The 17537-nt window shown below is 39.3% G+C and overlaps 1 protein-coding gene across 3 annotated transcripts in view; it reads right to left on the reverse strand.

Moving 5' to 3' along the window:
- The window catches only part of CTNND2 (catenin delta 2), a 636702-nt gene that overhangs the window by 106963 nt on the left and 512202 nt on the right, over positions 1-17537 (reverse strand). For all 3 annotated transcript variants that reach the window (XM_063130230.1, XM_063130228.1, XM_063130231.1), the window contains 2 exons: positions 5866-5983; positions 554-739 (listed from right to left, as the gene is read on the reverse strand). In XM_063130230.1, the coding sequence (XP_062986300.1) occupies positions 554-739; positions 5866-5983 (304 nt within the window). The remainder of the gene's footprint in view (positions 1-553; positions 740-5865; positions 5984-17537) is intronic.

The following is a 17537-nucleotide window of genomic DNA, read 5'->3' on the forward strand; positions in this document are numbered from 1 at the left end:
TGTTGCCATAGTTCTTTAACTTCCATGGCCAGTGGTGCATATTTTTCTCTCTTTTCCACAATTTTTTGTCATTAGGTATTGTTATGTCAATGAGGTAAGTGTGTGGTTTTTGGGTTTTTTTTGGTCTATAACTGTTATTTATTTAAAATATTTTTTTTAAAAAAAACACCCAACAATTTGTATATGTCTGGTCAGTTGCAATGTATTGTCTTATCCATATGAATTGTTCTGTCCCAGTATATTTTATGATCTGCATTTTCCAAGAATATTTTGGATGGACATGTATTATTATTATTATTATTATTATTATTATTATTATTTCTTCTTGCCTATCTTTTAGGGCAGAAGCCCTCCCAAGGCAGTGCACAATAATAAAACATATAATAAAAACCAATAAGATCTTAGAAGGCAATAAAAACAGTGATAAAAACAGCAACAGTAGTAAAATAGTATGTTTTCAGGGACTTCATAAAAACCTGCAATAGTGGGACCTGGTGAACCCATGACAGTAACGTATCCTAGAGGTGAGGAATAAGGTGTGGAATTCCAATACCTGATCTTGAGATTTCTTTTTCTTCTTTTTCTTGCCCCAGCATCCTGAACTTTCTGCATCTTTTCCATTGGCATCACCACAAAGTAAACCATCAAGTTCATCAGTTCCCATTTGCTGTCCCTGAGATGTTTCTGCAGCGAGTCTGTACGAGAGGTTCCTTAAAATGCACACACAGTTTTCAACGGTCTAAAAGGCAAGGCAAAAACAAATGACAAATCCTTTCAGGATTCACATATTCATCAGGATTCACATATTTATCAGGCTCAAAACATACTGTACGTGTTTGCCATTCTTTTTGGCCTAAATTCTTCCTACGCTAGCCAATCACAATTTGTTGAACCCAGACAACCTGGCCAGACCGTTTTTCAAAACTCGCCTGTTATAATAATAATAATAATAATAATAATAATAATAATAATAATAATTTTCTTACCCACCTCTCCCTTTGGACCGAGGCGGGAAACAACATTCATGGTGGTAGGACAGTCCTCACATGAGGGAAGGGTGGAAAGCTAAGCCTGCTTTGCTCATGCTATGTTTGTGTGTGTGTGTGTGTGTATTCAAACAAGAAGTTTCCCATGTGAAAACTAAACCACCTCAATTAAGCGTGTAAGATGTAGCAAGGTCTTATTTAACTAGACTGCTAGCATTGAACAAATTTCAGAGAAAATCTGGTGTGAAAGAGGGCAGAATAAAAGTTAAAATGTGATAAATAGGATTTGAATATGCAAGCAATGAATTTGGCCAATTACAAATTCAACACAGAGGGAAAAGGCTACTTATGTTATGGTCTTATGTTTATCTCTTGCATGAACCCCACCGGGATTCATAATGAAGAAAACACCATGAAACAGCCAAATGCCTTTTAGAGAATCATCCATCATGTAAGCTGCTTAGTTCAACTATCTAAGCTACAAGAGTTTTTAAAAAGTAGTGAAAATAATAGATTTGCAATTAGCCTGTCTCCAAGATTGATGAAAATATCTTACAGAACACATAAAGAGTCTCAGAGATGGCTTTTGCTCTTCTGCACAGAATCCATGCTGAAACTGAAAAGTATATCTCATAGAAAATCTAACAACTTGTTTAAAAATGGGTTTGCTTTTTGTTTAAAAGAAATCTGATTTCATTTGACATGGCTAGGATTTCAAAACATAAATGGTGGGCTGTATGGCTGATACTTTCCTGTTAGGATTGTGGCTAGGGGATGGAGGGTAGTGACTCAGAGTGGGCGTTCTGCTCATGTATTCCCACCCCAACCCCACTCTCCTCACCATTGAGAGAACTGAACACAGTTGCCACCTTTACTCATTCATCTGCACCACTTTCAGCCATCCAAAGGTCTCCTGCTCCCTGAAACATCTCTGCTCTTTCTCCCATACTCTCTCTTATGTTTGGAACTGCATTCCAAAATGCCTCTGTTATGTCCACCTTCCTTACGTTCTTCAAGTCCCTTGTCAAAACTCATATTTCCCAAGAAGCCTTTGAAACAACCCCTTAATGTCCTAGTGTAACTGAGGCCACAGCTAGACCTAAGTTTTATCCTGGGATCATCCAGGGTTCGCCCCTGCCTGAGCACTGGATCCCCTGTGTGTCACCTAGATGAACAGGTTTGACCCCTGGACGATCCAGGGATAAACCTTAGGTCTAGCTATGGCCTAAGATGAAGTACATGCAATTAAAATAATTTCTCATTTCCCCCTGTGTACCTTCTACCTACACTTTCCTCTCCTTCTTCTGTTGTTTCTGTTTTTAGATTGTAAGCCTCTTGGGGCAGAGCCTTGTCAAACCTGTTCTTTGTAAAGCAACATGTATGGATGGTGCATAAATAAATGATATGATAAATAAATAAATAGTTAATTGGATGTTTATTGTACCCAAGATCTGTCTGATTCCTAGCATGACTCAGTAGTGACACTCTACCTCCTTGCCTTGTCATCACTTCAGGCAAAATATTCTAGATTGGGTGTCAAGCAGGGAGACTGAGTGAACTCTGTTGAATCACGATTTGATGGTGTCTACTAGTAGCTTGAAAATGTAAATACACCCTATTTTAACAGTCTGGGGATACTAGGTAGCTGTCACAACATCTGCCATAAGATGCTTAAAAAGTCTGACAATTCACTCAAAATTATGCTTCTTTTGACTCAGTGAGGCAAAAAGCAGAGCCCATTAAATGTGCACTCCAGTCTACATAAGCTGGTTTGCAAGCAGGAATTCTGTGGTGTATGAACAAAGGCTGTTTATTCACTTTGGGAAACTATCCAGTGTTGGGGAAAACCCCATGCTCCTATGGAGCATTCTAGCGCTTACACAGAACTTTTGTGAACCGCCCAGAGAGCTTCGGCTATTGGGCGGTATAAAAATGTAATAAATAAATAAATAAATAAATAATAAATAAATAAACTTTGTATTAGCATTAAAGTCCCACAGAATTTTGAATTGTGGCCATAGACTACAAACATATAAGTGTAACAGTATATGTGTCATAAGACACATGTAGCCTATATTCCAATAAGAACCTAACACATGGGCCATAGCTAGACCTAAGGTTTATCCCTGGATCGTCCAGGGATCAAACCTGTTCATCTAGGTGACACACAGGGGATCCAGTGCTCAGGCAAGGGCGAACCCTGGATGATCCCAGGATAAACCTTAGGTCTAGCTGTGGCCATGGAGTAAACAAATAAGCATGATGGATGAGAAGAATGTGATTTTAATCCAGAGTTCAGCAAAGAGAGTTGAAATTGTCACTGCTAAAATTGTCCATGTTTGTGGAGATATTTACTCTCTGTGTTCTGACATCTAATCAGAATACTGCTGGGGACAGTACACAAATAATTAAAATGACATATCTGGGAGCAGTTTCCTTCTATCCATGAGGATCAAAGTTCAGGGTGGCACATTTATCCACAAACACAAGCGAAGATATGACAACTCTTACTCCTGGCATAAGTAGGGCAGTATATACTTTGTCTTAACAAAACTGCATCTGTACACACTGGTCGTCTTTGGATGTTTGTCCATGAATTTATGAAATAATAAACTATGATTTATGAAGCCTTGGATGAGTGCTGGGGACATGAACTCTTCCCTCACCCTGTCCCTCTTCTGCTTGCAAGCTAACTTTCACAAGGAGATACTGCCTTGCATGAAGCCAGAGTTCCTCACTACATCAGAGCCAGGGAACTCTGGCTTCATGTCAGTTCAGAAGCCAGTATAATAAGTCAGATCAGGATCTCTGTGCATAAGCTGGTGTGCAATGGCAGGAGAGAGGAGTGTGGCTCATGTGCTGGTCCCATGGCTTCATAAAATTTATGGAATAATCTTTACCTAGATATTTGAGATACAGTATTTCTTCGATTGTAAGACGCCATCGATTGTAAGACGCAGACTAATTTCAGTACCACCAACAGAAAAAAACACCACCCTAAGACACACCTGCGATTCTAAGACGCACCCCGTTTTTAGAGATGTTTATATGGGGGGAAAAGTGTGTCTTAGAATCGAAGAAATAGGGTAGTATCCATTTTAAGGAAGAAAGCATGTAGTCACTTTTGGGTTAACAAAAGGAAAGAGATTTATTATTTGTTCAAAACTATCAATATGAACTCTACTTTACAGCAATAATACTGTTAGTTGAGAACATTTCAATATGTCAGCTGCTCTGAGCTTTTAAGAACTGAAGAAATACTTAATTTTGAGGCAAAAGAGGGTGATTATGAGACCATGATAGTATAATTTGAACTTCTTTATGTCAAAGGAATGTTTAAAAAACATGTTAAAGAAGAAGTATGGATTTAAATTGACCAAAACAAATCCAGAAGATCATCTCCTTTCTTGTTATTCTAAACCCTAAATTAATGCGTCAGACATTCTGTTCTCTCATGAGAATAGCTGGAATTAGGAATCTAGTTTACTTTATTTAAAGCTTTAAGCAGTACAACAATCCTACATACCTTTAAAGGAGTATTTCTAAGAACAAAAGCATCTGGTAAGGAGGTTTAGAAACTCCAGAATTTTCCCACTCTTGGTGTCATGTAAGGAAATAATGTGGATTTTATTGATCAAAACAGATTCAGAAGACCCAATTCTCAAGGGTTTCAATGCTTCAAAAAGCTTTGATACACATCCAGTGATTCAGCTTTTATGCAGCTAATGAAGTTAAAAACACCCCCACTTTCTTCACTGCTGGGCACAGCAGGAAGCAAAAGTGTTTCTTGGTGCAGGCAGAAACAGCTTTGTATGAAATGTATTTCTGACTGCAATGACAATCTGGCAGATCAGACTGTTTTACTGCCCACTAATTGATGGTGGACTATTTTGTGGTATATTGTAATCTGAAAACAAATCAATTGCAGGGCCATGCATATGAAATTTCTGAGAACAAAGAATCCTCTGCTCAGGATACTCTGGTTTTCTACATCCAGTAAATACAAATAGAAGGCAGGTCTGCTTTTCCTAGCAATCTGAATAGTTCAAAAGGTGCAAAAAAGCAGCTTTTCACACAAATGTGAATGCGAAAATATATTGCAAGAAATGCTAGTCATAACTTGTGTTTCATTGACGTCACTCTTTCTAAGGTGTTGAAGCCTAATATTAGGCTGTTTTGGTTTGGAAAAGAAAAGCATAACATATATACGTACTTCATATAGACAATCTAAATTCTAAAAACAGTTAATTTCTTTCAACTAACTGCTAAATGATGACTTTTGGGTCTGCAGAACTGAGCTCATGCCCTCCATATATTTTGGACTACAATTCCCAGAAGTTCTGAACATTGGCCATACTGGCTGGGGCTGATGGGAGATAAAATCCAAACATGACCAGGATGAGTTAGTTTACCAATGAGCTTCATGGCTGAATGGAGAACTGAACTTGTGTCTCCCCAATCCTTTTTGACACGCTAATACACTACATCACTCTGGTTCTGAAATATGCTTTGAACAATGCATGTAACAATGTTTGTATAATTTAATCGTCTTAGAACTGATATCATACTGTTAGAAAATCTTCTGAAGTCAAGTATCAAGCTGTAAATTTCCTGTTCAGGTTGTACATTTTGTCTGAAAAGTGTTAGGTACATGGAATTTTTGCCTTAACTACTGAAAACCATCTGCCACTAAGGTATAAACTGAATTTGAAAGAATGGCAGACTTACACTGCAAATTAACATATAATACAGGCTTTTATTAAAGTAAAGATCTTAAAATTTAACTTTTACCATTATATAACCCCAAGGATGCATGATGTGCTTCCACTACTCTCTTGTGCCTTACAATTCTGTTTCTGTAAAGACTAAGATGACAAACCTTGCTATCAATTTCACTGCTTCCTAGAGCAGACTGAATCACATACAGCAATGCATCAGTAAGTCCATCACACTCTCTCATTCTTCTGCGGGCTTCTTCTCCAGCAGAGCTGACATTCCTAGAAGAAAACGACACTAGTTATTGTCTTTTCAGTTCTGCTCCTCATTTCTGACAACATTCTATAGTTTTGAAATAGATCGGTTTATGTGAATGAATCTCTTCCAATAAGATATTTTCAAAAGAACAAAATAAGAATCAGAAAATCATGGTCTCAAAGAATTTATAAAATGGTCATGTCAATGGCTTTTACTACCCTATCTCAAGTTCAATATAAAATGCATAACAATATTTAAGAATTGTGATAGTTACTTTGCATTCCTCCATCTTTTCTCTTTTTTCAAGAAGGCTGCAACTTCTCAGGAATATCTGAAACAAGTATTCTCCTGAAAGTGTTTTTGCATTAAAAATTCACCTAATTTTCTTGAAGTAAATTAAGAAAACATACTTGGTCAATACCAAATATTGACTTTGTTTTATGTTCAAATAAAATGTTGATTAATAGAACTTAACCTAGAAGATATCACTTTAAAATCTAAAAATCCCACAGTCAAGCAGAAGTACAGGAAACAGAAACTGGCATTATGTGACAACAGAGAATATGAATTAAATAAAAATGGTAACATTATTGCTGCCACAGTCCCAAATCTACTGCAAAATAATACTGAGTGGAACATCATGCTGAACAGTTCCCTTTCATAACAATGAGATTTTCAATGGCATCAAAAGATAATATTGACTAATTCCTCTGGGTCAACATGTTCTGCATGGATGCAAGATGTAAGCCTAAAAATAATTCTGTATTGACTGAATTGTTATTGCTTTTCCTGACATGATATCTGCAAAGATATCATATATCTTTAAACTCACAGCAATTGAATTCCCTCAATATACAAAATGTAACTGTATAAACTACTATGAATTTGCTCTTCAGATGTTTTGGACTACAACCCGAATAAGCCCCAGCCAGCATCCACAAGGGTTGGGGATTATGGTTGTTGTAGTTCAAAATATCTGGAACTTGATTTAGCAGTTCCCATTAATGACAGGCCTGACGTTTCTCCCTTCAGCTGCAACCAATAAAGGGCATATTCAGAAGTGGAACCCAGAAGTGTGCTGGGGACTGGAGGTCGGAGTAAGAAGGGTGTATTACCATCAGTCACAAAGGATTCATACCACAACAAGCTAGGGACAGCAAAAGAGTTGAACAACACAATCCTGCTTTTCCCCTGCACAGGGGATCCTGGGATCAGTCAGGGATCAACCCTCCCTGGCCCTGGGATATAGCCTACCCCTTCAAGCCCACTTTTATCCGCAATCTCGACCGCAAGCGTGTGGCCCGTTTTCGCGGATTACTTGCACGGAGTCGGGAGCTGCTGCGCCCATCGGGGGCAGGATGGGGGGAGCGGGGAAATCAATCATTTTTTTTTAAAAAAAAAACTTACCTTCGTGCACGAGTGCATCGTCCCCTTTAAAAGTTAAAAAAATGGCGGGTGCAATGGCTCTCTTCTTGAGTCGCCTCGCCTTACATGTAAACAAGGGCGGGATCTCGTGTTATTGACAACACGAGATCACCCCTCCCCCATCCTGGGATATCCTGTAGGTCTAGCAAAGGCCACATTTTTCACATTATGGAAGAGGTGATAAAAGGAAGAAGTCCCTACTTCTGCTTTCCTCACCTTAGAGGACTGGAGTAGCCAAAATACTTTACAAATCAGAATTTTCCAAATATAAGAGGGTGGGGGGGGGGAGGATAGCCCTTCCTGAGGGGTTAAGAAAACAAGAAAGTGAGAGAGACTAGGATGAACAGGTAATGCATGCAGTGAAGACTGAGGAGACACACTCATGCAAATGATGTGTCACACTGGCAAAAGTTGGATATTTAATTAAATAAATTGCACTACAAAACAATAAGTGCATGTCATTTTTTTAAAAAATACTGCACTGAATGCCATTAGGGCTCCACATGTTAGAGAGCATTGGAGTTTGTAGAAAATCAAATTGAAATAGAGTGGGATGACATTAATGTTGTTAGAATTAGAACCTACAGGGATAAAAACTTGTATCCACTGTGCCCTTCAATATTTTGTACAGAAAACACAACAAGTTAATCTATTTTCTGGCACCTACTCATTATGCCAGGTCTTCTTCGTCTTAGGACAGCCTTGGCTTATGAGACCCATGTGCAATGATGGTTTTAAAGACTGTGCTTCCTTGTCAAATCTCTTGTTCAATGCTTTGTTCAATGTCAGCTTGCATCAAAGTCACCTCACAGTTGAAAGATGGTGCTGGATTTTAGTACTAGGCAAGCAATACATTTGCTCCATTAAACAGAAATGACAAATGAACATGTCCATATACTCCATTCCATTAATGCCAGGAGTTACGTTTTCACCTACTGTATTGAAATCTCTTGAAGATCAGCCATAAGAAAATGATGAGTGAAATACAGAAGCACCTTAAGGAATGGACTAATCAGTAAAGTTTTTTTTTTGTAAGCCACACAAGTAAGATTAAAAGGTATCTAACAAATGTCAGTGTTTTTTTTATTTCTGGAGCAACCTCCCCAAATTTCTCCAGTCCCCTCAAAAGACAACAGGGGTCAATCTACAAGGAAATGTATGCAGAAGCATTTTCAGCTTTTAACCCGGGGGGGGGGGCTGTCAACATGCGGGAAAAGCCCTGCGCTGGCTGTGGATCTGCGCCCCGTTGGTTAGATGATGCAGGTTCGCAGCCGGGGCGGGGTTTCCCTGTGATGGTGTATTTTAAGGAAGTTGAGGTTTTACCCTGACCTTTTCAAAGGAGATGTCAACACGGCGCTTCCACCATGTAACGGCACACCGCAGCCAATCCGGGGCCAACCCGAGGGTGGAGCCTGGTGAAAGACAACCAGCGATTGGTTGCCTTCCACCAGGAAAAGGGTGGGGGCAGCTCCGAGACCCAGATAGCTGCCCAGAAACCCTGCACTCCCCTACTGGCTGCTCCCCCTCTCCTTCCCCTCCGTGAATTTTGTTTTCAGTATATTGCAGTAATACTACTGCGAAATACAGATACTGCAGGCTCTTGCTACTGGTTGCCCCCTCTCCATTGCCTCTGTGTGTTCTTTATTCTGCACTATAAATTGTGAATAAAACCGGCTACTCTGCTATTGTAAATGAAACAGCACTACTGCAAATGGGGAAAGGAGGCTACGTATTGTGAAAGCAGCCCGACTGGGAGGAAATAGGGAACAGGGGAAGGGTGGCGTCACTGCTTGACAAGGTCATTGCCAGGTCACATAAACAGGCATGTCAGGATTTAATGTGGATGGACAGGGCACACGGCAGAGGAACCGCTTGAGAGGCACGATTAAGGAAAAACAGCACTCTAAAACAGCTTTCCAAAAATGCATATTTTCCGGAGGGAAGCTGCACGGTTGTCGCAGAGTGGCGACAGCATCATCTGTCCTGAACAACCCCAATGTGCTCTCCCTCGGCATTAAATCAGCGGTGTAGATTGGGCCCAGATTTCCTAACAGTAAATGTTACCTAATTAAACCATTTGCACAGAATGGGGAGGTATGTGAAATAGTGACAAAAATTGTAGTCACTCGTGCGTTGGGCAGAGGGAGTAGTTTCTCCTCAGAAACATTTAAGCCTTGATTTTCTGCATTTCCTCTACCAACCCTCCCCCTCATGTTCCCATAGCCCCTTCCATCATAAACTTCCTTCAGAACAACATCACAGTACCAGGTACAACAACCCAATAAGTACTACGAACAGAGAACAGTGCACACTTATGCCAGGATGCCAAGTAACATTTAGGAAAATCCTGCACTCACTAAAAGCACATATCCACTTTTCTGGATAAGTGTCCCCAAAATGCAACGGCACTTTTTGGCAAGGCAGAAATAGCCACACACAAAAGGGGAAAGTTTACAAAGCCCAAAAAATCAGGGAAAGAAAAGCACTGGGAAATCCTTATCTTTAAGGAAAGAAAGGAAATAGTACAGGGGAATTAAGCGTGTGTAGATATATCCTCAGCTTTAAGAAGACAATTCCAGTTAAAAAGCACATCAACGTTTTGATGTATTTTGAAATTGATAGTTTAAATTGATTTATATTTAATATTTCACAACTTATCCCACAAGACTTTGGGACCACAAAGTAAGTAACAATGCACTCAAACTAGAGTGTAACACCTTATTCAAATATTGTATTTTTAAGCCTGGCCACTGAAAGCAACCTCTGATAGGATGTTTTTGTAATTTTATGACAATGTACTGGGTTAGCTAGATTATCGAAGAAAGAGAGCTATAGAACTATTGTTCAGACATCAAAAAACCCTCCAAGGCTCATTAATCACTGTTAAACTGGTGCTAAAAAGGTTGAATTATACTGCATGAAGACGACTACTTCAGACTAAATATGGCTAATTTGATCTGGAATGGTGGGATGACTTGAGTGAGGGTTTTGGGGATATTTACAAGAACACCCCTAAAAAAATGTTTTTCTGAAGTTGGGACTTGGAATTATTTCTAAGTCTTGGATGTTCTCTTTCACTCTAACTTCTGCTTTTATTTTTCACATGCCTAGAGGAACTTAGTAATGCTTCAACATAACTTTTAGATTCAAATAATGTGCAGGAGGAAGAATAAGAAGGGTTAACTACTACATTTTAGTATAATCTAATGTGTTTTAGTTTAGCTTTAAACTTCAAGTAGTAAACAGAAGCGGATAAGGAGTCGTAACTATGCTAGAAGCTGAAGCTGTTATCTTATTAGCTAAATTTGTAATACCCACTTTGGCAACTGCGATTCTTTTAATTAATCTTATATTTGCATTTCAGTCTCTTTTCTTGTAACCACAGAGAGATACTGTATACTTATATAACCACCATGCCACTTGTTTAATTGTGCAATTTTCTACAATAAATAGATTCTTATTTACAATCATGTCTGTGGTGATGCTTGTTAGTTGGGATTAAATGTTTGTTTGTTTGGTTATCACCGGTGTTCCGGACCTATTTGGTGTAGGTTCTGAGGTTAAAAAGGACCAAATTTACAATCACAAATTCCAGAGCTTTTTAAAAAGAAAATTTGGATATGCACATTACACACTGTTACAATATACTTGTGAAGTGTGTGTGTGTGTGTATGCATGTGAATGTTTTGTTGTTTAGAATTTCATTTCATGACATTAGTAGACAACAAATTTGGAAGAAAAAGTGAGAGAAAATCCCCAGAACTGAGAATTTGACAGTACTAATGCTGAAGGATGTTATATTCAAGCTTCCCACAGAGATATCATGAACTCCCAACAAAACTATTTGGAGTGAGGGATATATATATACACTCACACCCACACCCACACACCCACCAACAACAAAAGATTCATAAACACAGCAGACTTCGGTTTCTGCTCGGCCACTCGGTATTTTACGGGTTTCCTGGAAAAACATCTGTATCAAGAAATCCATTTTCTTCCTGGGTCTTAGCAGCCTGTGAAATTCCATTCTGCAAGGCTAAGCCTGCACATACTCATTAGACCACCTGTGGGTCTTATCTTCTGCTGTCTAGAACTTCAAGGCTAATTGGATTGAATGAGTTCAGCTGAATTTTGGTGGTAACTTTCTGCCCCTTCCAAAAGTTTGGGCAGACTGTTCCCAACTAGCTCGTAATTGGTTAACAGAGATCACCTCAGATCAGTCTGATCTGAGTGGGGATGAGGTGGGGAAGATGCTTTTGTCTTTGTATGGTTTTGTTTTGCCATTTCCATGTCTGCTTTGGATTGCCGGCTTTTAAGGTCCTGTTTCATGGAAGACCTATACCATTGGTATGTATAGACAAGTCTAGTCAGTGTTATTGTTTTGCCCTGTATTCCTTCCAAACCTTGCTCTGGTTCTGTATGTTATCCCCTTTCCCTTTTTGCAAATAAACTTGCCACCTAATTGAATATGTGTGCTTTATTCCAATTGGCCTTGGTATTTAGTCCAGAGCTTTCCTCTTGGTTTTTGCTACTGTTTAAGGTTCTGGGCCCAGGGCTCTGAAATAGAGGGTGCCGGCTTGGGCCCTTGTTTCATAACCCTTAGTGGCATCCTTTAAGGTGTGGCTCAGGCTGAATTGGATGTAAGGGTGGGTGGCAGTCTAGCTTGCTGGGTTAGTCTCCAATTCAAGCAACATTTTGTCCATGCCTACAGTGCCAGGTGTGGGGGTACCACCTCCCTGCCTTCACAGTCTGGTTTCAATATGTCCAGTACTGGGCTAAAAGGAAGGGAGTTGATCTTTACGTTAATGTAATTAAGGCAGCCAAAGGCAAGGCACTGCAGCTTCAAATGCCTCTAGGCAGGAAGGGAAGGAAAATGACATTGTTTCCATTTCATTTAGATTGTAAGCCTATGCGGCAGGGTCTTGCTATTTACTGTTTTACTCTGTACAGCACCATGTACACTGATGGTGCTATATAAATAAATAATAATAATAATAATAATAATAATTTACAGGGACAATTGTACAGAAAAAGAAATGGCTTCCCCCATGGATTTTCCAAACTCAATAAATTACATCCCTGTAATAATGAGTATCAATATGTAGATGATACTTTTAGTAGACAGATCAGGATACAATGAAATTCTTAACAATTTCTACCTTCACAGTCTGTATAAAGAATGGAAAATAAGATGAATTTCACATCTCCCTTGTTCAGGCTTCAAGTGCTGAATGTTCTATGTGTTATTCTAATATGGTAACATAATGAGATGGGGTGAGGTAATTCATGGAGCAGTACACTGAACTCTCTGGCTTCACCACTTGAAAACAATTTAAACTAGCTAGATCTTCCGAAGCCACATTTCTGGAAATGTGTGCAAAGTCTTCCACCTAAAGACAACAGAAGTGCCACATTTCTATTGTATTTCTTTAAAATCCAAATCAGGGTGAAGAGAAAATGTGAAGAAATGCACAGGTTTGCAATCCTATATGTGTTCCACAGTCTCTGTTTCTGCAGTGCAATATCAATAAACTCACAGTGCAACATCCAGTGCAATTGGAGTGTCCTGTTCTTCACTGTAAACTCAGAGAACACATTCATTTATTTTCATATAGGTATCTCATAAAAATGTGATGTGGAAACATGAATGCTTCTACTTCACTCTCTAAATAAATATCACTACAGAAGTTCAAGTCTAAAGATTCAGGTATTCACTACTTCCTTTTCCTTGGTTGGGAGTTGTTAAAACTAATTCAAATGTCTTATGAACAATAAAATATTGGTTAATTATAGGTTGTTGGGTTTAAAAAATAAATAAAACAACACAGTTTAAAAGTTCAGTAAGGTGATATAACATGTCAGAGAAAGTACTGTTGAACTCACAATAGTTAGAATCTGTAGATATGCACATTCATTTGACAACTAAAGTGAGAAAGACATGAATACAAGAGCAGCTGAGGATAATCAAGACCCAACATCTTTTCATTTAACTAAGTGACTGGAGTGATGTCAAGAATATTTAGTTTCAGTGCATATTGGAGCATCCTGCACGGTTTTACTAGGACAAGAAACTCCACATATTTTTATATAGTTCACCTTATATTCATGACTGAATTGAGTTCTCAAGTGCAAATAACACTCTTCCCTTAAGTTCAGGCTAGAACTGTAGTGAGAAATCCAGATGTAAACAACTCTATAGCACTATAAATCTCAATGAAAAGGAACTTCCATTTTTATTTTAAAATATGAAAGCTTGGTTTTGTCTTACAAACATTTTCCAAACTAAGAAAAGGTTTGGAAAGTTCACACAACAGTGAGATGTCAGTTGAGAATCTCAATTCACTCATTTTTACTTCTTGGCTAGTCTTCTTTAAGCTCAGATGAAAACCCTGTGGTCAGCTCTTTCTCCTTGGTGGCAGCAACCATGGCAAGCGGTTGCCCTTTTCCCCACCAACGTGATCTGAAAATTTAAAAGGTGGCCCATAACTGTACACATATTTATATTTGATGTCCAGCAATAATGCCTCATCTGTGATGTAGGACAGAGAAGCAAGGGACACAATGGATAACTGTGAGAAAATGCAGAAGGCCAAGAGAATATTCTTAGAACTTCTCCACACAAGTGATTTATTGCACTCGCATGATTGGTCATTCATGAAAGTTTGTGGGTCATTTTCATGATGTCATCAACATCCAATGCCTCTCCCATTGTTTTCAAGCAGGAATACGCCATTTTATAAAACCCAAAAAATGCAGTAAGAAATGAAAAATGTGATATAAAGCAGCACCATCTGCTGGCGGTAAAATTGTGACACATGGGAAGGAACAAGCAAAAACGGGGTGGGGGGAGTGTATGTATTATGCCGATCCTTAAACCCACGAAGACTCCAGAAGCGAAAGCCATGATAATGCTGGGATTTTTGCTACATGTGGAGAAGTCCATTTATTTATTTATTTACAATATTTATGTACTGCTCCCAATTCAGAATTTCAGAGCAGAGGACAAAATAAAATACAATAAAAACAGAATAAAAACACTCTGATTCAGACAATAGCGATGGTGAGAAGGAATAGAAGAAATGGACAATAATAAAATCCATTCAGTACACACCCATTAGAAAAGAATTTAGTTGTTAAATGCATTTGTTTTACCCTCAGCAACTTTCTTTCTTTCTTTCTTTTTCTTTCCGTCACAAACTGAATCTTTCTGTCTGTCCCCTTTCCAGGGATCTTTTACTCCCCCACCTCCTCTCCATAAAATCTTTACGCTCACAAGATCAATTTAGAAAAAATATAATGTGGTGTATTGTTCCTTTAAGAGAATTGTAGGGAATTCTCACCTATGAAATTTAAAAGTAAAACAACATAAGGCTCCCTCAGTCCTTGCCTGAGCATTGTCGAGGCCTTTCATGTATTTGTAATCTTAATAAATGTTGATGCTCATAGAAAACATGGATGGCCTGAGATTAATCTAAATGCATATACATAAGCAACAGACATTACATATAGCATTCAGTAATCTACATGAGGTTATGAGTTGGGACCTTTTTATTTTCAGCTTTATGATGCTAAATGTCAGAGTCATGTTTCTACAGACGCAACATGCTACAAATACAGAGGAAGACCTTCTTGATATGAAACTGAAACCACTATACAGTTTATCAAAAATTCTTATTTATTTATTTGCAATATTTATATACCACTCCCCATCCAAAAGGTTTTGGAGTGGTAACAAATAGAATAAAATATATTTTTAAAAGAACAATTACATTTTTAAAAAACAAAGTTCTCATAAAACCGCAGCTTTCAAGGAAAACTTCCTGAAACAATGTTTTCAGGAGGCACCAGAAGCAATACAATGTTGGCACCTGTGTGAACTCCAAAGACAATAAATTCCATAGGAAGAGGGGGGCAACATAGTGAAGGCTCTTCTCTTGGTGGACTTCAGTTGGACCGTAGGTCCACATGGAACCACTGGAACATGCCCTCAGATGACCTCAATGACCAGGCATGTTGGTAAGGGAGAAGGTGCTCTCTCAGGTATCTTGGTCCCAAGTTGTTTAGGGCTTTTTTTTTTGCACTAAAGCCTTAAACCTGGCCCAGTAGCAAATACTGCAGTCCCTCAGCAAAGGAGTTGCATGCTGAAAAGGGACAGCTCCTGACAGCTCTATGCCTTCCTATCTAAGTTTAGCAGATGATGAACATGGCACAATGAATATCAAGTGCCTGATCAGTCATCTCATTCTGGTTTTGAAGAGGAAGCAAAGAACACTGTTCACAGGAAGAATAAAGGTGCAACTGTATGTATCAAAGCAAATATCAGTGAAGCTTCAACAGTCTTCATAAAAGAAGAACGCTGTTTGAATTTACTGAGATTCAGTTAAGACACATATAGGAATTCATAAACGACTGTAATAAAAATGCATTGGCTTTGATCTAGCGAATTAGTTCATGCTTCTACGCATGCACGCAACAGAGCTTCCCCACTTCCTTCTTGCTACAACCTCTCATGTCTGCCTGCCCCCCCCCCCCAATGCTATGGAGGTTGCAGCCAGGGAGGAAGTCAGAAGAAATCAGCTTCCTCCCTCTGTCCAAAGGTGGATGAGCAGATGCGCCTTCTGGATTCAAGTCTAATGAAGGAATTCCTAGCACTTAGGAATTCCTAGAAGGAGAATTAAGGTCCAGTTTATACTATCAGCAGACTCAAGCAGCAGTCTTTCCTGGGTTGTACCACTTCAGGGTGCTGGCATGCGTGAGCATGCATGCACACATGCACAAGTTCAAGGGAGCTGCATCTTTGATTCTCCATGGAAAAAAACAATAACCCAGGATGTAGAAAAATAGCATGTCAGGAAAAAAGCTATACTGAAGTCTCATTTCTGATATGCTAGCATTTTCTACGTTAAGTTCTTTTCACAGGGAAGCATTCCATCATGTCAATATCCACCACCCTGCCAGCAGCTTGAAGTGATGCAGACCTGCTAAGTGTATAAAATGGCCCTGAAACAGGTCTAGAAGACAAACATGAATGAAAGCATTCTCATCACAAATGCTAAATGCGGTAAAATTGCCTACCCACAATCTTTGTTAGACAACTTAAAGACAGCTTGATTTTGGATAAGCTATATAAGATGTTCCAACAACATCCAGTGCAAACTTCGATCCATCTAGTCCTATTGGGCAGTTTCTGTGGAGCGTGCAAGGGAATAGTACTGGTGCAGTCATTTGAAGATGGTAGCCTAGAGCCATAATATGGAGAGCTTCATTAGGAAGTGAAGGACGTGAACATGCTCAGCAGGAGTTCCACCATTTGTTCTTCGGAACAGCGGCATCCCTGCGCCTCACAAACTGCTGTTGAATTCTCTGCAGACATTATGCAAATGTTTTGGCATTTCAAAAGGTATCTGCCATGCAGAGTGGGGGCTGCTGTTCTTTAAGCAAAACAAAAACATTGAAAAGTGAAAAGCCTTATTGCGTGTTGTTATTCCCATGGATTTCTGAATTGTGGCCTAAATCTTGATATGCATATGAAACGAATTGGCATAACAACCCACTGAGAAAAAGCCTCTAAAGTGACTCTAAAGTGAAGGCACAGGCAATCCAAATTTGTGAAATCTGCATACAGTGTTAACATTTTTGAAACAATAATAAAGACGCCAATCCTGTAGACACTAATTTGCTGCAAACATTCAAAACTAGTAAACAAGCGTAGCCCTTCAGTGCTGGCGTCAAGGGTAGGCATGGTTGGCCACTTGCTGAGGGACCTACATCCCAGCAGGGGTGCACTGACAGGAGCCCCCGGGAACTTGCTCCTCCTCTTCACCACTGCAACTTGCTTGTTCATCTGCCTCTCATCTCAACAGCGGCAGTGCTTTGAAAGAGAAGCAGTAGATGCCACTGCCTGCTTGTTCACCGGCTCTCTGCCTACCAAGCAAGTAAGTGGTAGAAATTCTGAGAAAGAGGAGAGCAACAGCAGCTGGTGACAATGGCAGTGAGAAGCAAGACCACTGAACGTGTCTTAGGCCCTCCAAAACCAGGAGCCAGCACTGTGGCCGCTGACTGGTTTTGATGAGCATAGAAGGCTTTTATGCTCTCCAGTATTCTCCTCTACAGTTCCATATTACTAAGCAAATATCCTCACGTCCCACA

Source organism: Elgaria multicarinata, chromosome 7 (genome assembly GCF_023053635.1).
Source record: "Elgaria multicarinata webbii isolate HBS135686 ecotype San Diego chromosome 7, rElgMul1.1.pri, whole genome shotgun sequence".
Taxonomy (NCBI): Eukaryota; Metazoa; Chordata; class Lepidosauria; order Squamata; family Anguidae; genus Elgaria; species Elgaria multicarinata.